The sequence below is a fragment of the Peromyscus eremicus genome, chromosome 1 (genome assembly GCF_949786415.1).
Source record: "Peromyscus eremicus chromosome 1, PerEre_H2_v1, whole genome shotgun sequence".
In the NCBI taxonomy this organism is placed as follows: domain Eukaryota; kingdom Metazoa; phylum Chordata; class Mammalia; order Rodentia; family Cricetidae; genus Peromyscus; species Peromyscus eremicus.
In genome coordinates, this window is record NC_081416.1 from 51,366,785 (window position 1) to 51,394,098 (window position 27,314).

Below are 27,314 nucleotides of genomic sequence, written 5' to 3' on the forward strand. Positions count from 1 at the left end.
ATCAACCCTTTAACTCCAGAACACCAAAATATAAAATGTTCAAAAATTGAAAAGTCTGGGGCTGCAGTGATGGCTCAGTGGTTAAGAGCACCAACTGCTCTACCAGAGGACCCGGGTTCAATTCCTAGCACCCACATGGCAGCTAACAACTGTCTGTAACTCTAAGATCTGACACCCTCACACAGACATACACGCATACACCAATGCACATAAAATAAAGATAAATAAATTGTTAAAAAACAAAAACAAAAATTGAAAAGTCTGTTGAAATTATTTTAAATATAAATATTTTATTTATATCAAAACAAAATTTATTATGCTTTTTCTTTATTAAGAAAAAAAACTTTGTGGTGCTGGGAATTGAACCCAGGACCTTGCACATGCTAGATAAGTGCTCTACCACCAAGCTACAGCTCCAACCCTTTTGCTATACTCTCACTTCAAGGTAGGATAATGTAATTAAAAATATTTAAGTATGTCAAGCTCAGAAAGTGTCTCCCTTGAAAACAAGATGATCCCCAAAGCAGATTTTGAAAGTATTACAGATGCGTTTGCCAGGGTGCACACTTTCTCTTTGGCCCCAGGCTGTGAGCTGACTACCCAGCTCTGCTGGCTACACTTCTGCTGAGGCGTCTTCTTGCTAGGTGTGGTGGAGCACCTTGTGGCCCAGTCCTAGTAGTTGGGAGGCCAAGGCAGTATGAACCCAGCCTGGCCTCAGATAAGCACAGTCTCTTGGCTCACCAATGGTCTCTTGGCTCAGCACTGGCTCCCCTGGGCCCAGGCCAGCAGCTGCCTTGGAGCAGATACCATTCACCCCTTATTCTGAGAACACAGAATCCTCACAGATGCAGCTTCCCTGTGCCGTGGAGGATAAGTGGGGCTTTGCCTGGTGAAGGCGAATGGGAGAGACTCAAAGCAGGGTGGAATCAAACACGAACAGCCAAAATATCACGGTGTCTGGTCCCAAGTCCAGGGAGGGGGTGTGTATCCCACCTGGATGGCCCTCACTCCTCATTCCACAAACATCTCTAGGTTGGTGGGCTTTCAGCCGGCTTACTTGTTACCTACCTCGCGCCTCAGTGTCTTTGTGCCAGGGACTTTTCCATCTGATGCTTCTCTTGGGAATTTTGTTCCTTTTGGCTTCAGACGCGAATGCGTCATCCGACTCCTTCCCACTCGGACATGCTGCTTTTTGCTGTGGTGGGTTTTGAAGCCTGTTGCCTACAGGGGCCTGAGGTCACTGCAAAGACCACAGCTGTTTCTTACCATCCACCCATGCTGTCAGTGTTCAGAAGCTGTGTTTGTCTCCAAAACACTCTCCAAGTAAGAAGCTTGTTTGGAGCAAATAGACCTTTTTGCAGATGGTCAGGCCCTACCAAAGCTCAGAGGCAGCGAAGGGTCAACGTTTCACCTGCTCCTGACGGGACAGAAAAGGCCCGTGTCATACTTGGGCCACCTGGCAACTTTGTTGAGTGACACAACTCTGAAGAAGGCTTTGAGAACTAGTCACATAGCAGCCTGTGGCATTCAAATGCCCTTGTTGTGCTCCCTGTGTTGTGGGACCAGGATGCCATCTAAATGTTGGCTCCTCCCGGCTGTCAGCCAGCATTCACTGGAAAGGGCTCATGGCAGATGAACCCTGTGTCATCTGAGATACATTTCCATCCTGCGAAAACTTGGGATTCCCTCTCGTACTCAACTGTCTTTTCTTTCTTTCTTTCTTTCTTTCTTTCTTTCTTTCTTTCTTTCTTTCTTTCTTTCTTTCTTTCTTTCTTTCTTCCTTTCTTCTTCTTCTTCTTCTTCTTCTTCTTCTTCTTCTTCTTCTTCTTCTTCTTCTTCTTCTTTTGTAGGCTTATATTAATTTTTCAGCGTATGCAATTTGTAGAGAATATTAGATTTCATGAGGACATTTTCACCCAAGTGTACACGGTACTTGTTCGTGTTCATCCTTTCCACCCCCGCTGCCGCCTTCTCCCCTCACGCTGGTTCCCACTCCTTCCCAGATGGCCTCACTTCTACCTTCATGTCTCTATTTTTGAATCTAGGGTCCACGTCTGGGAGAAAATGTATGGCATTTGTCTTTCTGAGTCAGGCTTATTTCACTTAATGTGATCTCCAGTTCTGTTCCTTTTCCGAAAATGTCATAATTTCATTCTTCATGGCTGAATCATATTCTGTTGCGCACATACCATGTTTTCTTTATCCATTCACACACGCGTGTGCGCACACACACACATACACACACGCACACGCACACCCCTGAAGCAGCATTTGTTGTTTGCTATCTTGACAGTGACTGTTCTGACTGGGACGAGACGGAATCTCGGTGTGGTGATTTGCATCTCCTTTGCTGCCAAGGATAGTGAACTTTTTTTTTTCATAGACTGGCCATTTGTACTTACTTCTCAGGCAACAGCCTCATAAATTCATATGTCTACTTATTGAATGGATTACTTATCTCTTGGTGTCTCATACTGTAGCCTTTTATGGATTCTTACCTGTCAGATGAATAGCTGGCGAGGCTTGTGTCCCATTCTGGCTCGTCACCGACAATTGTTTCCTTTCCATTCAGTGCCATCACACTTGTCTTGCTGTGTCCTGTCAGAAAATGGCTGCCTGTACCTAGACCTTGAAGCATTTCCTTGTATTTTCCTCTGATAGTTTCAGGTGTTACATGAAGGCCTTTGATCCACGGGGAAAAATTTAGATAAAACAGTGGTTTTGAGAAATAATACACGCAGAGAGCCATTTGTCCAATTTAAGTGAACGCTTGGAGTTCCTGGGAGAACCTTCACAGACACACACCAAGCACACAGTTTTAGGGCATCTGCAGCACCCCCACACATCTCCAGCCCCGTCTCCAGCACCCCCATACATCTGCAGCCCCGTCTCCAGCACCCCCACACATCTGCAGCCCCGTCTCCAGCACCCCCACACATCTGCAGCACCCCACACATCTGCAGCCCCGTCTCCAGCACCCCAACCCTATTTCTCCACTGCTCACTCCTACCCCTGCTTAGCCACCAACTTCCTTCCGCTGAGCTTCACGTGGGATTTTTGTTTTTAATTCATTTATTTTTATTTCATGCGTATTGGTATTTTGCCATGAGTGTTGAGTCCCTTGGAATTGGAATTACAGTTGTGAGCTGCCATGTGAGTGCTAGGAATTGAACCCTGGTCTTCTAGAAGAGTCCCTTCCAGCGGTTAAGCTGAGCCACTCTCCAGTCCCATGGTTTTTGTTTTTTACTGGCTTCTTTCACTTTGTGTGGTGGTTCTAGGGTCACCCATGCTTATATCATGTGTTAGTGGTCATTCTTTTCTAAAGAAAGCTTTTTTACATTTACTTATGTGTTTATTATTTGGGGAGAGGAGCGCCACAGCACGTATGTAGAGGTCAGAGGACAACTTTCAGGAGTCAGTTTTCTCCTTCTACCATGTGAGTCCCAGGGATCGAACTCAGGTCATCAGGCTTTGGGGCAGACACCTTTAGTCACAGAACCATCTTACTGGCCCAGTCCATTCCTTTTTATGGTTGAGCTAAACTATTCCATTGTGTGGATATCACGTCGTAGTTCCAGTTTATAGACATTTGAATTGTTTCTGTCATGGTTATTTTTAAGAATGCTGCTTTGAATCTCTCTCTCTCTCTCTCTCTCTCTCTCTCTCTCTCTCTCTCTCTCTCTCTGTGTGTGTGTGTGAACATCATGATTTCTCTGGCACATAAGTCAGGAGAGAAACTGCTGGTCCCCTGGTAGAGATAATTTCACTGTTTCTGAAGTCCTTTTCCCTTGCTCAGTACTGGGGAAACTGAGGCTGGAGAAATGACTTGACATCTTTCAAAACTGACCAGTACTCTGAGTTCAGAAGTGGCAGGTCTATAGTCTGATTTCCAGGGACTCCAGGCATGATCCCCATATGTGATGGAGAAGCCAGTCAGTCATTTGTGTTGGAGGTACCAGGACATGGTTCCCAACAAGACCCATCACTGGCAAGGTCAAGGGCCCACTGGCCTGTGTGGCTCATCTAGCTCCTCTCTCCTTACAGGGTGCCTCCGCCAACTGGTGGAACCATCGACATTTCCAGCACCATGCCAAGCCCAACATCTTCCACAAGGACCCAGACATAAAGAGCCTGCACGTGTTTGTCCTTGGCGAGTGGCAGGCCCTCGAGGTATGAGTGAGGGCATTGGTTGGAACGTGTCATGGGAGGAAGGAAGGAGTCCTGTAGGGTCAGCATTTAACCAGGACATCAGCAGCTTCTGCCACCCAGATCCCTTTCCTAGTCACCCTGAGTTATCCCAGCCACAGTTTACACTGCGTGGCTTTTCTTGAGAGTACTGGACACAGAACCTCATGAGCAGGCTCAGTGCATCCGTCCCTCCTGCCCACAGGAAACTGGGTCAAGTTTTTCAGGAAGGCAGAATTCTAGGTCTCCATGATGGTCTAGTGGACCAGCCCGTGCGCAGGAAGCGTTATCTGGAGAACGGCGGCCTGAACAGCAGATGAGAGAAAGAGAGCAAGGCTCAGACAGAAGACAGGAAGTGGTAGGTTGGGCTGTCATTCACCAGTTAGTCCAGGATAAGCCTTCAGATCTAGGACACTTCCTTCTATTTTCCCACACATTTTACTGTCACTTTTTTTTTTATTATAAATATAGGACATACTTGATACAAACATTGAAATAGTATAGAAATGTATATTCAGTGTCTTATCCTTGTCACCTCTTGGCCTCAAGTTTCGTGGGCCCAATAATAACCACTGTCGGTGAGAAGCCAGAGAGCTTTGTAAGTGCCCGCTACGAACGCTTGTCTACAGCTCTCAATATCTTCTGCGTGTGTATGAACATGTGTCTTAGTTAGGGTTTCTATTGCTGTGAAGAAACATCATGACCTCAACAGCTTTTATAAAGAAAACTATTTAATTTGGGGCTGGCTTAGAGTTTCAGAGGTTTAGTCCATTATCATCATGGCGGGAAGCATGGCAGCATGCAGGCAGACATTGTACTAGAGAAGGAGCTGAGAGTTCTACATCTTAGTCCACAGGCAATAGGAAATAGACTGGCTTGAGCTTCTGAGACCCCAAAGCCTCCCCTCGGTGACACACTTCCTCCAACAAGGCCACGCCTCCTAATAGTGCCACTTCCTATCTATGAGAGCCTTTCCTATTCAAATCACCACAGCATGCATATATAGTTTTCTTTAAAAACAAAACTAGAAATAAAGTATGCCTTCTATTCTGCAGCTCACTACTTCTAATGTGGGCCTTGTTCCAGGAGTTCAAGGGGATTGGTCTCATTCCTCTTGGGGACTGTGTGTATTACATTCCATTTGTATAGTCCAGCACGATGCGCACTATTTCATATAAAAAGTTTTTGTGCTACTGATCTTAGTCCATCTTTGGGGTAGGTGTTGGGTTTCAAACTCAGTGTCTCACAGGTGTTAAGCTCATGTTCTACCATAGAGCTTCTGTGTTAGGGTTTAACTTACAAAAAGGAAGGAAGGAAGAGGGAAAGAAAGCTGTTGAAATACACTGAGGGTGGACACAAGTCAAGCTGTGGGTATAGCTCAGTGGCAGAGACCTTGCCCAAAGTGCTCAAGGCCTGGGTTCAATCCCAACATTGTGATGGAAAATTACAGTGCTGGGCAGAGCAGAGCAGAGCCCTCAACAGGCAGTTATGGGAGGATACAGATTTACCCTCAGTAAGCAGGGTCATAGAAGAAGGAGTATCCTAACTGTGTTGGCATCCAAGGCTTGTGACGTAGTTGAGAGAGAGCCTGTCCCCTCAGTTCTGGTTCATATCTCTGTCTGATCCAAGACGCACAGGAAATCAGCCACAGTTCCGAACTTTGGCTAGGCAGGGATTTCATTTTCTGCCCAACACCTGTCTCTGTTTCTCTTCTAGGAAATGGCTTGTTAGCTTTGGTTAGAAGTGTTTGGATAGTAGAGTTGATTACCCAGAGGCCTTCTGATAGTGAGGACAAAGGCTTCCTTAATGTCTGTAGTAAAGCTGTTAGCTGTTCTCACAGATGGTCCTAAGTCGCTCACAAACAAAGGAAAGCCAGGCTCATCAGCTCTGCAGACCGGCTGCACAGTAGCTGATGAATTCTGTCTCATCTCACTTCTCAAATGCTGGCTGGCTTCGGGAGGGAGGCTGTGGCATTCTGCTTGTCCTCTTGGCGGTGGCATTTGAAGATGGAGACCAGCATCAGCGTCTGTGGAAAGCCTCTCAGGCATTCAGGTGTTTACAAGGGAAAAGCCATGTTTCCTGGGTTCCTGGCTGAACTGTGTGCAAGTGCCCAAGAGTCCAGCCCATCGCAACAGAGCCCCAAATGGCTATGCCTCAGGGGCTTGAGCCTCCATTCCAGGCTCCAGAGCTGATGCCTGCCAAGGCCTTTATCTCAGGTGTGGATGACCAGAGCAGACCAGCCACAAGGGCATTCGATTCACAGAAGTATTAAGAGCAGTCTTCCCCCACCTGGTCATATTTACGCCTTCCAGGAGGGTGTTCTTGGTTTGTTTTATGTGGCCATGTGCATCCAGTTTCTCTCCTGGATGTTCTTTTCAGTTTAGGAAAGTTCTCCACACATAGTATTTTTAGTGTTTTACAGCTTTACATCTCAACTTTTAGCTGGGGTGTGGGGGTGAGGGGGGGGACGATAAAACCCATTTTTACACTGATGCATTTAATTTGTGTGTGGTCCATGTGAGGACCACTTGTGTAAGTCAGTTCTATTCTTCCACCATGTGGGTTCTGAGGATGTAACCGAGCTTATCAGGCTTGGCAGCAAGCTCCTGTAGCCTCTGAGCCATCTCACTGAACCTTAATTTGTAACTTTTCCCCAGGAGGATTTGGGTGTGACGTGTTCTGCTTCTACATCCTCTATAGTCAGTCAATGTCCTCAGCCACTAAAGGGCTGTAGTGCCCTTCCCAAACTGGTGAGCTCTCCTACACCCCAATGTCTACTCTAGACTGCTGCTCCTCCCTCAGGACCTGGACAAAGCTTTCTCCTTTGCATAATACCTCAGGCATGCTCCTTTTTAAACGTGCATCATGCCCTTTAACGGCAGGGCTTCTCCAGTACTCAGGAAGTTACCGATGGCTGGCTCCTCGTGCATAGATAGTGTCTCCCGAGGCCTCTTCATGGTTCTAGCTTCTCCTTTGGTTCAGCTGCCCTGGGAAGGCAATCAATCAATTAGACTCTTACAATAAGGAGGCCAGTGCTTTCTCTCTCCTGGCACCACTCTGTAATTTCTGCTTGGGGTTCCAGCGCTGGGTGGGAACTCTCAGCCTAATTAAACCGTGTTCTATGACAATCTTGTTTGCCACCCCTTCCTTTTGCCACGTCACTATCCCCATAGTGTAGTCAGTGTGTTCCCAGAAGTGGGAGCGTGCCAGCCTTCCTACCTGAGGGCTTCCTTCTCTACTCACCCCTGCTTTCCACTTATCTTCCTGCTTCCAGCAGACTCTCTAGTCCCCGCCCCAGCTCCTAGGACACATGAGACCCTCTTCTTGGGGACGCGGGTGGGCATCTAGCATCCTGCCAGGGCCTGCTGTGGCCGCGTGGCTCATTGCTCTGTGTATGAGTTTGTGAGTTCTCAGAGGCAGCAACTGACCTTGTGGCCACTCCTGCCAAACCACCCTCAGCTCTAGACAGACAAGGAAGGCCCTTGTTATTCCTCAGACACTCCATTTCAAACCTGCAGAGTCCCTCTATACGACCTTGCCTGTGTCTGATGTATTATTATTTTTCTTCTTGCTGCTACAAAGTGCCTGACAAGGAGCCATTTAAAGAAGGAAGAGCTTCTTAGGATTTAGTGATAAAGGCGGTAGATTCCGTCGAGTAGGGAAGGAGTGACGGCAGGAGCGCAAAGCTGGCTGGTCACCGCATCTGCAGTTGGGACAGATGAATGCTAATGCTCAGCGTGCTTTCTCCTTTGGTTCAGTCTAGGACCCCAGCATGTGGAGTAACGCTGCCTGCTGGTAGAGTAGGCCTTCCCACCTTAGTTAACCTAACCTAGATAACCCCCGACAGGCGTTCCCAGAGGCTGTTCCTCAGGTGAGCCCAGAGCCGTCAAATTGATAATCAGTATTAGCTCTCTCAGTGCCATCTCGTAACACCCAAACACATCGCTGTTATAACCTTCCATAACCTTCCCTGCTGTTCTTGAAGTCTCATGCGTTCAGTTCAACTTCAACCGTCTTCGTTAGCAGTTCCAATACTGTTCACAAGTGTAAATGCAGGAACTGGTTAAGATCAATTGCTACTCTTCCAGAAGACCCAAGTTCAGTTCCTGGCAGAGTTCAGATCTTAGCAAACCACGTTGGGCAGCTCACGACTGTTTGTAACTCCAGCTCCAGGGGATCTGACACCCTCTTCTGGCCTCTATAGGCACCTTCACTCACACATGCCCACAAACACGTTAATAAAAATGAAAAACACATCTTTAAGAAACTGAGTGAGTGCACAGTCTCTTCTGAGACTGGGGCAGCCTCTTCTGAGACTGTGAGCACCTGTAACATCGAAGCCCATGTTCCATACTCCCAACATGCACTGGAACAGAGTAAACATTCATAGCCCAGAAAGATGGGTACAGCAACCAAAGCAGGATTGATACCTAGCATGGCAAACACCAAAATCTAAAGCTCCGTTTGTAGCCTCCAGGGATTATGACAGAATTGTCTGTGTTCCAAAGGACTTAGGGAGCTTTGTCCCCACAGCAATCCTGCCTGCAGACCTCTAGCCTCTCTCCTGTACGTGTCATTTTCCTTGGAGGGTATGCCATGATTCTGGCATCTCTAAAATGATGAAGGGGGTATCTCATTGTAACTTACACTTCAGTTTCACATCTCAGGTGGTTGTGAGCTGCCATGTGGGTTCTGGGAATCAAACCAAGGTCCTCTGAAAGAGCAGCCAGTGCCCTTAACTGCGGAGCCCTCTCTACAGGTCCCAGGCTTGCTCTTTTCAAATGGCATTGCATCTCACAAGTTGGAGCCATTGATAGGTGGGGCCTTGCCCTGAGGACACCTTTTCTGTTATGACAGTGAAGAACTGGAGGTTTTTCCTGTTAACAGTCACAGTCACCCTTGTTAACAGTCACAGTCTCTGTTAACAGTCACAGTCACCCCTGTAAACAGTCACAGTCACCCCTGTTAACAGTCACAGTCACTCCTGTTAACAGTCACAGTCTCTCTGTTAACAGTCACAGTCTCTCTGTTAACAGTCACAGTCACCCCTGTTAACAGTCACAGTCACCCCTGTTAACAGTCACAGCCTCCGTTAACAGTCACAGTCTCTGTTAACAGTCACAGTCACCCCTGTTAACAGTCACAGTCACCCCTGTTAACAGTCACAGTCTCTGTTAACAGTCACAGTCTCTGTTAACAGTCACAGCCTCTGTTAACAGTCACAGTCACCCCTGTTAACAGTCAGTCTCTGTTAACAGTCACAGTCACCCCTGTTAACAGTCACAGTCACTCCTGTTAACAGTCACAGTCACCCCTGTTAACAGTCACAGTCTCTCTGTTAACAGTCACAGTCTCTGTTAACAGTCACAGTCACCTCTGTTAACAGTCACAGTCTCTGTTAACAGTCACAGTCACCCCTGTTAACAGTCACAGTCACCCCTGTTAACAACAGTCACAGTCTCTGTTGTTAACAGTCACAGTCTCTGTTAACAGTCACAGTCTCTGTTAACAGTCACAGTCTCTGTTAACAGTCACAGTCTATGTTAACAGTCACAGTCTCTGTTAACAGTCACAGTCTATGTTAACAGTCACAGTCTCTGTTAACAGTCACAGTTCCTGTTAACAGTCACAGCCCCTGTTTTACCTTGAGCTTTGGCTACAACTTTTTGTTTGAGCTCTTTTCCTTAACGAACTGCACATTTTTAATATTTGCTCCTCTACGTCGCTCTTTTCGATCTGGGTAAGAGTTGTTCCACAGACAGCCGTTCTGCCTTGAGATATCCTCCACCGAACACATTAATTAATCCATTGCTATTGAATTCAGCCTCCCCCAAGTTCTCAGGACATGGGCAGATTCTTTGCCAGAACACCACACGTGGCCTCTAGCCCAGTTCCTGAAAGAGTCCTTGTCCCCTTCCAAAACCTCAGGAGCCAGCCCTCCTCAGCCCTCAGCCTTCCAGCCTTCAGCTCTTCCAGACTCCCAGCAGAATGGCCCAGTAAACCCTATTTATAGCATTTTAGGGCTTTTTAAGCTTATGGCTGCAAACTCTTCCATATTCCTCCCACAAGCTGGTCCCAAGCACTACCAACCACGTGGTCAGGATTATCACACAATGGCCTCACTTCTTGGCACCAGTTCTATATATTAGTTACTTTTCTCATTGCTGTGACCAAAGAAGCCATTTAAGGAAGAATGGACTTATTTCTGCTAAGAGTTCCAGGGGTGTCATTCAATTATGGTAGAGAAGGCATGGTGGAAGGACCAGGAGGCTGGCTGGTCACATTGCATCCATAGCCAGGAAGCGGAGGTGAATGGTAGTGTTCAGCTTGCTTTCTGTTTTATATTCCAAGACCACAGCCTAAGGAATGATATCATCCGTAAGTTAACCTAATCTAAATAGTCCCTCACAGACGTACCCAGAAGCCTATCTCCTAAGTGGTTCTGGAGCCTGTCAAGTTGATAGTCATTATTAACTGTCACATCTGTCCTGTGGTGAAGAAGCTGGTCACACTGGCCACCAGGGTTGGCAGCGCTTCCTGCTCCCTGCCCCTTGCCTGTCCCCCATCTGTGGTCTTCAGCTGTCCCAGTTCAATGAGAGCTCTGCGTGTGCCATCACCTCTGTCTTGGGCTCTGGCCACAACAGATTAGCTGGTAAAAGTGTCTTCTGTTCCTGGCCCCTCCCCTCTAATTGTACTGCATCCCCAGCTTCCTTCCTGTGTGGGACAAGAGTGGGGATGAGCAGGAGCCTCTGCTCCCCATACTTTGGCCTCAGCACCTCCCAGCTGGAAGGAAGTGAGTCTGTGGACCTGCACCCCAAGGAGTACCTGTCAGGTGTGCACAACACCATTTACTCCTTACTTAGCCTATGAGGCAGGAGCTGTCGTCGACCTTTATGTATCTAGAACCACTAAGGCAGAAAAAAAAAAAATGACAGACTCAAAGTCATGGTAGAGCTGCTATCCAGCCTGCCAGCCCTTGGAAACGTTGGTTAGGTCCAGCTTTCTGAAAAGAAGCCGTGTGTTTACCCCACTAGCTCAGGGCGTTCTAAAACACCTCTCTCAGTTCCTTCCTTGATCCCATGACTTAACAAGGTATGGGTCAAGTAAAACCAGCTGGAGGATCACCACAGCGCAGGGCCTGGTGTCGCTAAGACGCCAGCTTGTGCTTTGTGGGTGTACCTGTCTCTTTTCTCATTGCTTTGACTGGAAACCTGACAAGAAGCAACTTAGTGCGGCAGCGTTGGCGGCGGGGTGGGGTGGGGGTTCCTGGGTTCCAGTGCGCGGGGATTCAGTCCATGAGGTGGAGAGCCAGTCAGGAAAGCAGGGAGAGATGAACGCTGGTGCTCGGCTTGCTTTCTTCTTTCTATTCAGTTTAAGACCCCAGTGCATGTCATGGTGAAACCTGCATTTAAGGTGCGTTTTCCGACCTCAATGAACTCAATCTAGAATCACCAGGGAGCTGATAATCAGGATTAACCATCCTATGAGCTCTGGAGAAGAGATGTGGTTCAGCCATACCCTAACATCCCTTTGCAGCTGTCCCTTCAGAGGCCACCGAGTTGAAAACTGCCATGAAAACAGATGTGCTGTGTCAACATGTCACTTTGTACATGCAGATGTTACTGTAAATGATGCTCTGCTCACCACCCCATAGTGCCTTAGTATCTCCTTCATTTTCGTATCTACTTCATCTGTTGGGCTCTCAGAATTCCTATGAAGCGCACAGCATACCTCCACTTCGCAGCAGGGAACCCGAAGGTCAGGGAGGTTAAGGAGTTTGGTTTAATGGAGAATGGTTTCCAAATGCTGAGTCCCTGCGTCTCTAAGACCGGGCATCCGTAGAGGCTGCTTCTGAGACCTGCCACTGCCTGGGGCGGCCTGGCCATGTTGGTGCGTCAATCCGGGATGTTGAAAAGGGCATGTATGAGCCAACAATGCTGACCTGCTGGAGACAGCTGCAAGCAGCCCAACAGTCTCAGTTCTCCCCCACAGTGACCATAAACAATGGAAACAGTACTCGCTGTGCAAAGACAACCTTCAAATGGTCTCCCCTGGTGGCCGTCTCCCATGGTTCTCTAAAGGGGCCTTCTGGCCTCTGCTGACCTGAAGGTTGTCCTTGGTGCTCAGTCTCTGTCTTAGGGTCCCTATTGCTGTGATGAAACACCACGACCAAAGCGACTTGGGGAGGAAAGGGTTTATTTGGCTTATACTTCCACATCACAGTCCATCACTGAAGCAAGTCAGGAACTCAAGTAGGGCAGGAACCTGGAGGCAGGAGCTGATGCAGAGGCCATGGAGGTGGTGGTGGGGAGGGGTGCTGCTTCCTGGCTTACTCCCCACGGTGGCTCACTCAGCCTGCTTTCTTCTAGAACCCAGGACCACACTGCCCAGAGGTGGCCCCACCCACAGTGGGCTGGGTCCTCCCCCATCAATCACCAGTGACGAAACTGCCCTGCTGGCCTGCCTGTACACTGATCTTACTGAGGCCTTTTCTCAGTTGAGGCCCCCTCCTCTCCAGTGACTTTGTGTCACTGACATAAAACTAGCCAGCACAGTTCCAAGAGGGAACAGATAAAGGGGGAAGCCTTCGGGGCTTCCAGGGCTGGGAAGCCTTCATTCAGAGTCTGGGCCTGGGTACCAGTTCCCTGGCTCCTGGGAGGAGGTCAGAGCAGACCCCAGGGCCTGTCCTCACCTTCCCCGAGGCTGCCGCTCCCCCCACTCACTGGGCACCTTAGGGAGGTATCTCTCTTCCCTCTGTGCCCGCCTTTCAATCCCCTCCCTTCCCTGGGAAGCCATCAAAGGCCCCTCTGAGGCTTCCCTGGCTCTGACCTCTCTAAGGCCAACCTCAGGCCTGACTCTAATGACAGACTGTGTGTACGCGACATACTTTCTGGGAATGCATGAGGTCCTTGCCAAGACACAGGAGGCTTCAAGGAACAAAGGGATCGTTTCTGGTTGTCCTTCAGCAGGCGTGTGGCCATGGCCACTGGCACCAAGACACGCATTCTGGGGACAGGCTGGACTTTGTTCCCACCCACACCCCTTCCTTGAGGGAGCCCTTGGACCTCTGATTTTGACGCACACTTCCCCCTCTGTGTTCTGACTTGGAGGACGGGGTGTCAGCCTAGGAGACATCCAAGTTTTCTTCCATCTGTAATTCGTTTTGCTTTCCTGACCCCCAAAAGTGTTTGAGGAGGGTGACTTAAGTTTTGGGTCTGGAGAGGGAAGGATGGCATTGTCTTGGAGTCAGATAGCCTTTATGTCGAAGTTCCCATCGGCAACGCTTGACAACCAATAACTTGGAAACCAGACATGCTCGGAGAGGCCTGGGGACCTGCATGGGCCCTGTGTTGGCAAGAAGCAGCATCTAGTAAGTTTGGATCTGTTGACTCGAAGCACAGGTTTGCACTACCCCCCCAACGCACACACCCTTCCCAGCAGTGCAAGCAAAAAGAGCAGGGGCTCCTTGATCTGAGGCAGGGGTGGGCTGCTCCCTGGGGGTCAGGCCCTGGAATTACAGGGTGTCTGCTGCTGCTGCTGCTGCTGCTTCTATTTATTTTATTTCATGTGTATTTTACTTTATGTATATACCTGTTTTGTCTGTTCATGTGTCTGTGCACCACATGAGTGCATGGTGCCCATAGAGGCCACAGGAGGGCATTGGATCCCCTGGAACTGGAGTTATAGATGGCTGTGAGTCACCATGTTGGTGCTGGGAACCAGGCCTGGGTCCTCTAAAAGAACAAGTGCTCTTAACAGAGGAGCCACCTCTCCAGTGCTGTAGGGTCTCTTCTGTCTAGCTGACTTCCTCGTGTGCCAAGAACCACTGGGGAAAAGAGATTAGCCTTTAGAAATGACTACGAGATTTCAAGAATAGGTGTTCCCAGGATGATGACTGTTAAGGATTCCTGGTCCCTGTTTGGTTTCTCTTAGCTGTCTCCTGGGAGTGCCCTATTGAGACCTGGGAGCCTCTATCATTCCCAGAGGGGTAGAGACAGTTCCAGAAGCTCCCTGTGGGGTACCTAAGCTTATGTAAGCTTTTTTACTATTCATCTCCAAGTTGACCCAAGGGCTAGGAGTGTAGCTCAGTGGCAGAGGATTAGCCCTGGAGTCCATCCCCAACACTCCCAACAAAACTACAACAGGGAGAAAAAAAAAAAAAAAGACTAACAGCAGGCATATTCTCATGGCCTTGAGCAGCGATTAACTCTGGGCCTGAACTTCAGCCACCAGCCTGGGGACTGGCCTGGGATTTGGGCCTCACAGCGCTGGCAGGAATGAAGGTGTTCTAAAGAGAAACTTAGGCCCACTCCCTGTGGCTCTCGGACTATTGAACAATAGACCCCAAGAAACTGGAAATTCCCCGGGAATTGCATGCTGGGAGAAGGAAAAGACTGAAGCCTGATGCCAGCCAGGGAAGAGCTTGTCTCCCAGAGAGATCTCACAATTCTGAGAATTTGCCAGATCACCTTGCAGGAGAGACTGGGATAGAGATAGAGATGGATCAGTGATGGGCAGGGCCACACCTTGACCTAACTGGCTTAGTTATATATACCTCTTGCTTTTGGTTTAAACCCAAACCTCATTTTAGGATCCCAATGATGGTTAGTGGTGTGGTGTAGTGTGGTTCACTGGACCTCTTTATTTTTTTCTTCACAGTGTGACCACACTGACTGACTCTTCCTTCTCTGTTTTTTCCATTAACACATTTCTTTAATTGGTCCATTTCGGACAGGTGGCTGAGCAAAACTCACCAGGGCTGCCAAGACCGGGGGTCTGACCCCTAACTCCAGTAAAAACACTGGCATGTGCAGCCAGGCCCAAGAAAGTTGGCAGCTGCTAGCCTTGTTGGACCCAGATACAGATCGATGGAAAGAGGCGTGGTCTCCGCAGAGGAGGGTGATGCACAAAGTGGGTTGGAGGTGGAATACGGAGGCTCATGTTCACGATCTCTCCTCTCTCCTCAGTACGGCAAGAAGAAGCTGAAATACCTGCCCTACAACCACCAGCACGAATACTTCTTCCTCAGTGAGTGCGATTGCCAGGGGTCCCCAACCCTGCTCTCACCCCAGTGTTCCCATCTGCCCCATTTCCTCCCATACCCTTTTCAAAACGGCAAAGTGACGGGACATCTATTCGAGAGAAGGGTGCTTGCAGCCAGCTTGTGTAGACACCTCCGGACCCTGCAGGTGGTGTCAAGCTGGCCCCCTCACCTCTGACAGGCCATCTGCTCTCCCCACAGTCGGACCGCCGCTGCTCATCCCTATGTACTTCCAGTACCAGATCATCATGACCATGATCAAACGCAGGGACTGGGTGGTAAGTCAAGTGGTGCTGGCTGGCGGTGGGTGAGTGTGACTGGGGCACCTCGCCCCTGGTGCCTCTGTGGGCCTGCGAATCCCCAGACATCTCTCCCAAAGCGAGCTGCTTTGTCACTCTTAGGAAGGACCTGTCCTGAGGTCACCAGAGCCAAGAAAGTCAAGAAGGCTGCAGCATGTCAGTTCTAAAGATGCCTCCAATACAGACATGCAGGGAGTCTACCTGGCAGTCTTTGCCCTTGCAGAGTCCCTTAGAAAGATCCAGAAGGCGACGTGACGAGAGGCTAACACAGCCCACTGGAAGTAGATAGCCTCAGCAATGGAAACATATTTTCTCACTCCCTGGAGGCCAGAAGTCTAAAATCAGTTGACAGCACCCTGGGGAGTGGGGGGGGGGGGTCCATGCCCCTCTCCTTGACTGGTAGATTTGTCTCTCTTTATATCATCTCCCTAGGCCTTTTTGTATCTGTGTTCAGGTGTTCCCCTGTTTTTCTAATGTGTATTTGTGTGTGTCTATGGGTGCATGTGTATATGTGTAGGTGTGCTTACATGTGTGTGCATGTGGAAGCCAAAGGAGAGCTGTCGTAGTTACTTTTGTGTTACTGTGACAAGACACCATGACCAAGGTGACTTATAAAAGAAAGAGTTTATTGGGGGATTATAGTCTCAGAGGGTGAGAGTCCGTGACCACCATGGTGGGACTCATGGCAGCAGGCAGGTGGGCCTGGCACTGGAGCAGTAGCGAAGACCTCACATCTTGAGACACAACTATGAGGCAGAGTGTTAATTGGAAATGATGTGAACTTTTGAGACCTCAAAACCCATCCCCAGTGACACAGCTCCTTCAACAAGGCCACACCTCCTAATCCTTGCCAAGCAGTTCCACCAACTAGGCACCAAATATTCAAATATATGAGCCTCCGCAGGGGCATTCTCATTCAAACCACCACAGGAACCTTAGGTGCCACTTCCTTTGAGGCAGGGTCTCTCACTGGCCTGGAGCTTACAGATTAGGCTGGCCTGTCCAGCAAGCGCCAGGATCTGCCTGACTTTCTCCCCAGTGCCAGGATTACAAGTATGGGCCGTGGTGCCCAGCTTTTGTTTGTAGGTGGGCATTAAAGTTGCAAGCACTTTACCAACTGAGCTGTACCCCTAGCTTTGTTCCTTTCTTATAGGATGACATTCGTCCTATTGCATTGGGACCTATCGGAATGACCTTGTCTTAATGAGTTCTATTAGCAAGGGCTTTAGCAATGTCCGAAGACATTGCCTTTTGAGGTGCTGGGGCTTAGAATGTCACTGTATGAGTTTGGAAGGTGTGTTAGAGTTCTCTAAAGGAACAGAACTGACAAAATGAATGTGCGCGCATGCGCACGCACACACACACACACACACACACACACACACACACACACACACGGGATTACCGGAGCGGCTTATAGGGAAGCGTCAGAGTAGTACAATGACTGTCCCTGATGGAAAAAGCCAAGAATCTGGTATTGTTCAGCCCATGAGACCGGATGTCTCGGCAGTCCTGCTGTGGTGCTGGAGTCCCAGAGGATTCCTAGAGAGCAGATTCTAACATCAATGAAGGAATGCCACAGCAAAAAGATAGAGGAACTGGCCAGCAAGAGTGAGGGCAAACAGGCAAAGAGCAGAAGCTTCAGTTTTTTGTGATTCTTTTAGTTAATTCCAGATGTCCAGTTGACAACCAAGATTAGCCATCGTAGAGGGTATGTTCCTACCTAAAACAATAGGCTTAGAGGGACCTCCAGGGAGGGAGGAGGCTGTGTGTAGGTTTGAGGAGGCCAGCTTGGGTTTGCATAGTACAGTTGTGATTTTTGTATAAGGTTTGTGAATACCTACCCCTGGTAGAGTAAGCTCTAAGGAGTGGTCACCACAAGCAGAGAGTTAGCTATGAGGGAAATATGGTCCCTGCCCTCAGGAGAGAACAGACAAGTGCACGGCCCCTTAGCATGGGTGTGTTCTCAGCCTTTTAAAATCACATCAGTGGCTAGATGTGGTAGCACACACCTTTAATCCCAGCACTTGGGAGGAAGAGGCAGGTGGATCATTGTGAGTTTGAGGCCAGCCTGGTCTAATAATGAGTGCCAGGCCAGCCGGGGATACATGACAAGGCTGTCTCAAAACAAAACAAACAACAACAACAACAACAACAACGAAACAAACAAAAAACCCAACATCATCAGTGAGAACAACAACAAAGTTTCGCAGTGAGAATTACTGAGACTGAAAGCTTGTGCCTTGTCCAATCTGACGCCAAGGGATACAGAGAACTCCTAACGCCACATCCTTGTACCTTCCTCCCCACACTTCTTCCACACAACAGCACCTCATAACCATAGGGCATCTTCAAGCGTCTGTCTGTGTGTGTGTGTGTGTGTGTGTGTGTGTGTGTGTGTGTACCATATCCTATGCATATGCACACACATATTATGCACACCCATGTACAGCTATTGTGTTTTGTGCTGTCGTGAGTGTTACAGTCATTGTGTGCCTGTGCTTGTGGCGGCCAGATGACAACCTTAGGTGTCACCCTTAGGAACACCATTTTTACCTCCTTTGGGACAGGGTCTCTCACTGGACTGGAGCTCACTAATTAGGCTAGACTGGCTGCCAGAGAGCCTCAGAAATCTTTCTGATCTTGTCTCCTAAATGCTGGAATTACAAGCACCCATCACCATTCATGCAGGGGATCCTGGGGGATCAAACTCGGGTCCTCAGTTATGAGAAAATGAGCCATCTTTATATCCCTAGGTCTGTGTTGCTGTTGTTTGTCCCACAAAGAGTAAAAGCATCAACCAGGAAGAGCAGGAAGGGAAATCAAACCATGTCCCTCAAGAGCATCAGAGGGCAGAGCCAGGGGACTCTGACAGGCTCCCAGGCCTTGCATCCTGAGCAGCTGCTGTAACCAGGTCCTGGGCAGTTCATTGGGCCATTGGCAGTATCTGGAGACACTTATGATGATCAGATTTAGCAGTGGGAAGATGATGCTAGCCTGGCATCTGACCAAGAGGGGTGGTAAACATCCCACAAAGCATAGAAGCCCCATGGTGAAGAGTCATCTTTTACTGGCACACACTGAGGGCTGGGAGACCCTAGCCTTGAGGATGGAGATGGGAAGCCCTAAGAGTTGGAAAGAGTGCTCACGATCTAGCACAGGCACCTACAGCACCACCTGGGGTACTTTTCAGACCGCACTTTCCTGGGACTGATTATCCATGGTTACTTACCCTGGTAGTCTCCCTGTTGTTTACCAGCCTTCACCTCTCAGGCTCACCATCCATTTATTTATTTACTTACTTAATTTTGAAACAAGACCTCACTGTATTGCCCAAGCTAGCCTTGAACTCACTAGCTTCCCACCTCTACTTCCCAAGCCATGCCTGGCATCTCTCTCTCTCTCTCTCTCTCTCTCTCTCTCTCTCTCTCTCTCTCTCTCTCTCTGTGTGTGTGTGTGTGTGTGTGTGTGTGTGTGTGTGTGTGTGTGTGTGTACCACATCCTAGCATATGCACACACACATACCTACATACTTATGCCTTGCATTTATGCAATAGATTAAAGTGGGGCTGAGGATGTGGCTCAGTGACAGAGTGCTTGCCTAGCATACATGAGACCCTGAGTTCAAACTCTGCCCAGGAAAGAAAAAAGGATGATCAAGTATGGCAAGAGCTTGCTGTGCCTGCTTCTCTTGACCAAAGCCACCACTTCGCCAGATCTGAGCATCTTGTCTTCAGCTACTCCTAACTGTTTCATCTGTTCCCACTCCGGCCCTCCGGCCCTCCTGAGATGCCCACCCCCTTTCCCACTTAGTTGACAGCACTCTGACCACCTGGAATGGTGCTAGGGACCGGCCCCAATTCTTTGCAACCAAGAAAGCACTGACTAGGGCCACCCTTGTTCTCTAAGTCATTCTGTGTCCCGCCATGTCTTCATCATCGATGTGGTCCTGGTTTTGTTCTCCATTTTTGTGCCTGAACCAAGACACCAATGTGCCAGATTCTATTGTCATTTCAGGATCTTTGGTTTGGTTTTGGTGGTGCCCACAGAGGCCAAAAGAGGACATCAGGTCACCTAGAACTAAGGTTACAGATGCCTGTGAGCCTCTGTATGGGTTCGAACCTGTGTCCTCTGGAAGAGTAGCCAGTGCTCTTAACCAGTGAACCATCTCTCCAGCTCCTCTTCAGGGTTTTTCCACTGCCTCGGAGAGTCTGGTCCTTGATAAAGTATTCTGCATAAGCATAGGCTGGGCATGAGTATTCGTGACTGCAAAAACAGTTTGTGCAAAAGCCCTGAGAACTGGGTCAGGGTGCTGAGGCAAAAGGACTTCTGGATCCTGCAGAGCTCTATGGCCACTTGGATTACATGGGAGGGTCTTGTAGCAGAGAGCTGGGATCTGCTTGGAGCACAGGTCATTGGTTGCCCTGGATTCGTGAGAACCATCAGCAAGAGAGAAAAGGGAGGTTCTTGCTATGGTCCAGCCAAGACACCTGGGTTGAGTGGCAGAGGAAGTGGAAAGACATGGATTTCTCTGCATGTGACAGAGGGCAGAGACTTCCCAGGAGAGATATCCAAGCTTAGGACCTTGCTGCCAACCCCAAGGAGGGGCAGACAACGTGAAGAGGGGAGAGGGTCCCAAAAGAGAGTCCAACCTGGGGAGTGACCTGGTCTGGGTTGCAGGAAGCGGGGGAGCGTGTGTCTCCTGGTCCTTTCCCTCCTAAGAAAGGAAGGCAATCCAGATACCTGAGCAAGCAGGGGCAAGGCTGATGGCCAGTGACCTGGTCACATGTTGGGGGCTCACATTACAATCCTCTGGACCTACTGGTTACCTGCTAGCCAATATCCCATTTCTTTCCTGAAACTCACCATGCAAACCCCATGTGAAGAGGTGGTTTAGGCAAGTGTCTGACTGTGTACGGCCCAGTGTCCCAACCTCCTAGCAACTGCTGTGGTTTCTTCTGAACACCTGTGCTAAGCAGTGCGAGCTGTGTGTACACATGCCTCTGTGGTTAGGTGCACTATGCCAAGTAGGGTGGGGCAGGTTAAGTCTGATCTTGTTTCCCCTACAGGACTTGGCCTGGGCCATCAGCTACTATGTACGTTTCTTCTACACCTACATCCCTTTCTATGGCATCCTGGGAGCCCTGGTTTTCCTCAACTTCATCAGGTACCCCAGCTTTGCTGGCTCACCCTGTGCTTTTGAGAGCCCTGACTTTGAGATGTGAACCCTGTACTTGCTGTGGGGGTAGGGTAGGTACAGTGGGTCTGTTTCTGTGTGGCTGCCTGTCCCCCACCCTGAGGCTTCAGCACTGAGCTGCACCATCTTCTAGGTTCCTGGAGAGCCACTGGTTTGTGTGGGTCACACAGATGAACCACATCGTCATGGAGATTGATCTTGATCACTACCGGGACTGGTTCAGCAGCCAGGTGAGGGAAGGCAAAGGTCGTCACAGGGACCCTGCAAAGCCCTGACCCCACTGTCCATGCCTTCACCCAAACTTGCCTGCCTCAGTGGATCCAGGGCTGTGCTGGGCTTCCCTAGGACTACTTGTAGCCTGTTGGCAGCCTCAGAGTTGAGCAAGAAAGGGTGGTGGGAAGATTAGGGATGGCTCAGTTGGTGCTTGTCTAGCACACAAACAATCCTGGGTTTGATCTCTGACACCCAATAAACCCAGTATGGCGGCCCATACCTATCATCTTAATACTTGGAAAGTGGGGACAGAAGGATCAGGAGTCCAAGGCCAGACTGAGTTAAAAACAACCCAGAAGAAAATTGGAAGGAATGGTAGGAATCTTCCAAAGGATCTTCAAGGAATCTGGGTGGGCTGAGGCTTCCAGGTAGAACATAGTATGACCTAGAGAGGTGACCCTGAGACCCTGGGTAAGGTGACCTTTATGAGGTCAGTCTCAGTCCTTTGGTTTTCTTCTCACCCCCAGTCACTTATTCCCTGTCCCCTCTGCAGCTGGCAGCCACCTGCAACGTGGAACAGTCCTTCTTCAATGACTGGTTCAGCGGGCACCTCAACTTCCAGATTGAGCACCAGTGAGTGTGGCCCGGCAAGGTGGGGGGGGAGTGGGGGGGACAGGGGGTGGGGGAGGGAAGACAAGGAGTGGGGGGGCAGTCGCCAGCCCATAGGCCAAGGTTGCCATGCAGGTTTGTCTTCTCTTGTTGACAAGGCCACTGCCCCATCCAAGAACATGGTTGGGCAGGAGAGGGGCTCTGGGATCAGTGCATCCTGGAGGCATTGTTATCCAGGCCCTGTGCCACATGGCCATCCTGGGGACTGTGCTACTTTACGTGCGGCCACTTTGCAGATACAGAAAGCTTGCAAGACCATCTCACAGTCCTATAATGCTCCCAGGGCCGAGACACTCCCAGTTAACTGACTGGGAAACTGAGGACCTGTATGACAGCCTGTCTGGTGCTCAGGCGGCCACATGACTGTCCCCAGTGCATCTTCCTTTGTCTCATCTTTTGTCGTTTTCTTCCCATCTCATCTCCCATTTGTTCCTTCATGTCCTTTTTTTTAAGCTGGGAGTTGAACTTCTTCCGCCTTGTTCTCCCAAATAATGAAACCACAGGCCTGAGCCATAGCACTCAGATTTGTTTCTTTTTCTTTTTTAAAAACATGAGACCCTTGTCTCTGGCTGTGCAATACCAATATGGCTTTCTGGAGTGCCCCTGCTCATGAATTGCCCCTCTACGCATCACTAGCGGTCCCTGTAGACAGCTGGTAGGAGCTGCATAGTCTTATCTGGGTTGCAGATAGGGCCTCAGACCTGCCTGCCTCCCTGGGCTGTAGGGAGGGGTGGAGAGCATGGGTCCTGCAGTGCACTCACTCTGCCCACCTGCCCCCTCAGCCTCTTCCCCACCATGCCACGGCACAACTTGCACAAGATCGCCCCACTAGTGAAGTCTCTCTGCACCAAGCATGGCATCGAGTACCAGGAGAAGCCACTGCTGAGGGCCCTGCTGGACATCGTGAGGTGAGGGGTGGACTTGACAGGTGCTGAGGCTCTGAGGCATTGGAAGGGGCCAGCGATGCAGCGGGGCTGAGGAGGTGAGAGGCACATGGCTGGACTCACAGGAGGACTCTAGCTCCCAGTGGGGATTACTGACCTCTGGTCCACTCAGGACTGGAAGAGGAGCTCCTCTCTCTCCTTTCCCAGGGATTTCCCTAGAAAGCATTAGTCAGTAGCCCACAGCCGCTGTGGTAAGTGGCAAGCCCTAGTCAGTAGCTGAGATGAGTAGCACGACTTCCCCCATGTCCCGCTGCCTAGAAGCCTTGGCCCCTTTGCATCCTGGTTCCTGAGCCCTGGTCTTCTCTCTCTTTGCAGTTCTCTGAAGAAGTCTGGGGAGCTGTGGCTGGATGCGTACCTCCATAAATGAAGCAGCAGTCCTCAGGCATCCTCGGGGAAGGGGCACAGTTGGGGTGACGGCCAGAGGGAGGGGAGGGCTTTTGTTCTGAAGGGTTCTCATGAAGTGTCCGCTGGCTCACATTCCCCATGTTTGGTCTTTCATCCTTTCTTGTTCTCCCCCGACCCCCATCCTAGCCTCATGGGGTTCCCCTGTGTCAGCTCCAGCTCTGTCCTCTCTGCTTCCCAGGCCCTTCTCCCAGAGAGCAGGAGAGAGGTGACTGGAGCTGGTGGTACATCTCTGCCTCTGCACCTCCAGATCCCTAGTGTAAGACTCCGCCCCTTGCAGCCTAGCCACCAGACCTTCGTCTGCACTCCCTTGTGTCCCACAGACATGCTGGGGGGCTGTGCAGCAGGGTCCAGGACTGGCCCTACACTCCCTGCTTGTCTGGGTGAAGACATACTTTGTGTTCTGGGCATCCTTCCCATGGCTGGGATTAGTACGTAGGGTCTCCCTCCAGCTGTCCAGGGCCAGCTTAGACCTTGGTGCCCAAGGAAAAGTCCTCCCACATCCATCATCACAGCTCCAGGTCCTGGGGTTGTGCGGGTTCTAGTTCACCATCTACCCAACTCCAGAGACCAAAGGGAGTGTCCCTTGTGTGTGGGCTCAGCAGAGGCAGTGGCCAGGTTGAAGGAGGGACTGGCCAGCCTGGAGCCTTAACCCTAACCTATCTCCCACTCTGGCCAGATGCTTTTTAGTTCAAAGCCCCAAGATTCTAGGGGGACCAGACCATCTCCCAAATCCTCTGGCCAGTCCCTGACGCTTGGTCTAGAGAATGTGGACCTTGTAGGAAAGCCCCCGAGCTGCTCCCCCGGGATAGGGCTGCCAGTCTGGCCAGCATGGCCAGCACCTGGCTCTTTCCTATCTTTCCAATTTTGTTTTAGATGTTGTTGTGTTAACATCTCCAACAGAACGCTTTTTGATAGGAGGGTGACAGAGGGCTGGGCTTCAGGACAATCTACCTTTACCAGATGCCCCTTGCTAGGCTCCCCTAAGGCCCTTCGTGTAGAGCTAGGCTTCGCCATCAAGGCCACAGTATAAGCTGTGGCTTGAGGCTGCTGCTACCAGGGCAGGAGAAACAGGGTGGGGTGGGGTGTCTCAGGAGGGCTGTTGGGGGTACCCAGCGAGGATCAAGCAGGAGTGTAGAGGGAAGGGGAGGTCAGGGAGGCTGAGGGCATGAGGGAAGTGTTTTGGCGGGTGGGAGGGGGGATGTCGGCTTGTATCAGGAGGGGACCCATGCTGTGTCATTCTGAGATCTAACTGACTAACCAATATTTAAATTGGAGGAAGGGGGCTTGGCCTGCACTGGAGAAGCCTTCCAGGATGCCCAGCCAAGAGAGACCAGCTGCTGTTGCTCCACAGAGGCAGAGAACCCACAAGGAGCTGATCATACTTTGTATCACATTTGTTTCCCCACCTCTACTTTTTTTGGGAAATAAAAAAAAAAGTAATTTTATTCTCACTTGCCTGTAGCTCAGTAAGGTCAATGGATGGCTAATGTTCTTGTATGCTAAGGTCACGGGTACGGTAAAGCAAGGTCTGAGAGGAAGGGAGGCATTTGCCTCACGGGAGAAAGAAAGGCCTGACAGTTAAGGCAAGTAGCAAATAGAACCCTGGTCCTATTTTGTGCTGCTGTGCCCATATGGATGCTTGGTGAGTCTCTACAGCCTGGGGAAGGCCTGTATCATCCCAGCCCTGGTTACTGTTCATATGCAGGGGACTCTGCTCTTAGGTCTGTCTGACCTCCAGCCTGGGAAGCCAGAATAATCTACAGCGGAGGTACTTGCCCAGTTCACCCTGTGATTAGACCCATGCTGCTGCTCTCTGAGGATCCATCTCTGACAGGCTCAGCGGGCCTTGTCACTTGAGATGTGTCAGGGAAGAGCTGTCAGGCATGTGGTGGCCAACACTCTCCAGGTTCTTTGCTGGCCTCAGAGCTGCTCCCAGCAAGGTTGGGGAGAGCTCCAGCAGAGATCTCATCCCCATGGATGACCCCAGGCCTGAGCCAGATAGGTACAGGGGTAGTAGCCATTGTGTGGGAGTGATTCCCAGTGACCACACTGTGGCTAGAACAGGGCCTGGGGTGGCAGACATTGTCACTGATCCACTGACTGGCCCTGGATGAGTCCTCTGCCACTTCATCTCCAGGACCCTTGGTGCCATAGTTTCCACACTGAAGAAAAGAAAGGCTTGAGCTAGAATGAATCCAAGGTTGCTGCTGACTTCTGTTCATCCCCACGGGCCCTGGCCTCACCTGAGTGATAAGCCCACTGGAGACCTTGGAGGTGGCAGACTCTGTTGAACACGTCTTCAGTACTTACCTATGTCTTTCTTCTACTTGCTACTTGGGCTGGACCTGGTCCCCCAACACCCAGTATGACTCAGGCCAAACTCTGCCTGCGAACTGTGAATCTGGTATCTATGGCATCTGACACCCAGAGATCTGGGGAGCAGGAGGATGACTGAGAGGAACATTGCAGGACTAGGTGGTCTCAGCTGTGAAGGGGCCAGGGAAATCTAGGCCCACACCCTTGAGCTTGTCTTCTCTATGGTAACACTCTTACCCTATGTCACACATCCTAGCTCCCGCCTCGCCCTTGATCACTACCTAAGGTCCAGAGCTGAGGACACCTGTATCTGCTCCTCTCTTATCACAGGGCTCAGCTGAGGCTCTTGACCAATATCCCCAAATGTGTGGGGTTCTGTCCCCTACCAAAGTTATGACCCTAATATCCAAAGTCCACAGTAACCAAACCCTAACACCTCCCAGGCCGGGATGCTAAGACCAGAGAGGGAAAGTACTCACCCTGAGTCAGCACAGTGACAGCAGCTGACTCAGAGCATACATGGGAAATCTGTGCTTCTACCCCAGTTGGCTTGGCCATCTCTTCCCCTTTCCCCCATCATGCCAAATGTCATACTGTACAGGAGGCCCTGTGGGTAGAGGCACAGTGGGGTGGTTAGTACAGGTGGAGGAAACGATAAGGAATAGGGTGTACTGGAAAAATCCCCTACCAGCTTCAAGGTAACATGAGCATGCACCCAGCATCAGATCCAGAGGTGGGGCTGTTGGAGCAGTGTGGATATCTGTGCATGTGTGTCTGTGTGTACAGGTAGAGGCCCAGAGGTGATGAGCAGCTTGACTAGTTCCTCATACACCCAGCTGAACACACAGGAGGCCTTCAGGGCCACTGGGAGGGAAGACCTCTAGCAGGAAGGTTTGGAGAAGAGGCTGCAGCCACTCGGACTAGCTTGGGCTACCACATCTTGAGCCCACTGAGGCTCCGCTGGCTTTGCCATGCTGACTTGGAGAGGATTATACTGTTGTGAGATGGAATAGGCAGCAGTGGTCCCCGAAGGAAGATCATCTGGTGACCTGAGACTGCACTACAGGAAATCTGCTGTAGCTTCTGGACGCCAGTGTTCTTTTGATTGACAGGATTTTACATTTCTAGCCAGACTGGCTTCACAATAAATAGAACACACAGCCACCCAGTGTTTTAGGACATCACAGTCATGGCCCTAATGTCCTCTGCTGTCATCAGTGCTTTTCTTTGGACGTTGAAGGCATTTGGGTCTTTCCTCAGACCATTTGGTTCAAGAGCTAATGTTGAAGAGAGCCAGTAACAGGAAGCAGGGCTTGGAAAGTGTTGAGGTCTTTAAGGACACAGTGTGTTTGCACACTGTCCTTTCTCAGGGCCCTTTATCTCCCACTGCCAACCACACCCACAAAGGCGGAGGCTGGCCCACGGGAGCCGGCCACGGTTGGCTGTTGGTGGACCGAAAGAACAAACAAGCTGTGGCTTCCCCCAGGAAGCTTTATTTCTGGACCCAGGACTGTTGTATAGACAATAAAAAGGGGGGCAACGGGGTCTTTCAAAGGTGCCAACAAGGCCTTTTCCTGGCCACTGGTAAGTACAGTCTATGATCCATGCATCTTTGCTCTGAGAAACATGCAGGCAGGGAAGTGGGACTCAGCTGAGTGGAGGTGACCCACTGCCAAGAGCTATAGCAAAGATGACAGAGGGACAGAAGGGACAAAGAAAACCTGTCAATAATGGGCTCCAGGCAGAAGGGGTCCCTGGGGGGGAGGGGTATTTTATTAGGTAACTCTGGATTTGGAGGGAGAGTGCACTCCCCTGAGCCACCACTAGGGGCAGCATGGCACACAGTCCACGTCCACACTGCAGTTGTGTGGATACCCCTGGGTGGTGCTGAAGGCTTAGGGATTCCTCTGACCAGGACATGTCTCTGAGCATCTCAGGATACCAACAGAACTCTGACCATTTGCCAGTGTGTAGACAAAGTGCTGCCAGACAGTATGTGAAGGGAATGCCCTCCGGAGCCCTTCCCGGACTGGCCATACCTATGT

General features: G+C 50.2%; 1 protein-coding gene across 4 annotated transcripts in view; it reads left to right on the forward strand.

Annotated features, from left to right (window-relative positions):
• Fads2 (fatty acid desaturase 2) overlaps window positions 1–23,025 on the forward strand; it is a 54,036-nt gene extending 31,011 nt beyond the window's left edge. For all 4 annotated transcript variants that reach the window (XM_059260987.1, XM_059260996.1, XM_059261004.1 and 1 more), the window contains 8 exons: window positions 4,045–4,170; window positions 15,153–15,213; window positions 15,428–15,504; window positions 20,595–20,692; window positions 20,856–20,952; window positions 21,489–21,568; window positions 22,387–22,512; window positions 22,864–23,025. In XM_059260987.1, coding sequence (XP_059116970.1) covers window positions 4,045–4,170; window positions 15,153–15,213; window positions 15,428–15,504; window positions 20,595–20,692; window positions 20,856–20,952; window positions 21,489–21,568; window positions 22,387–22,512; window positions 22,864–22,915 — 717 coding nt within the window. In that variant the 3' untranslated portion in view covers window positions 22,916–23,025. The remainder of the gene's footprint in view (window positions 1–4,044; window positions 4,171–15,152; window positions 15,214–15,427; window positions 15,505–20,594; window positions 20,693–20,855; window positions 20,953–21,488; window positions 21,569–22,386; window positions 22,513–22,863) is intronic.
• Window positions 23,026–27,314: the final 4,289 nt, after the last annotated feature.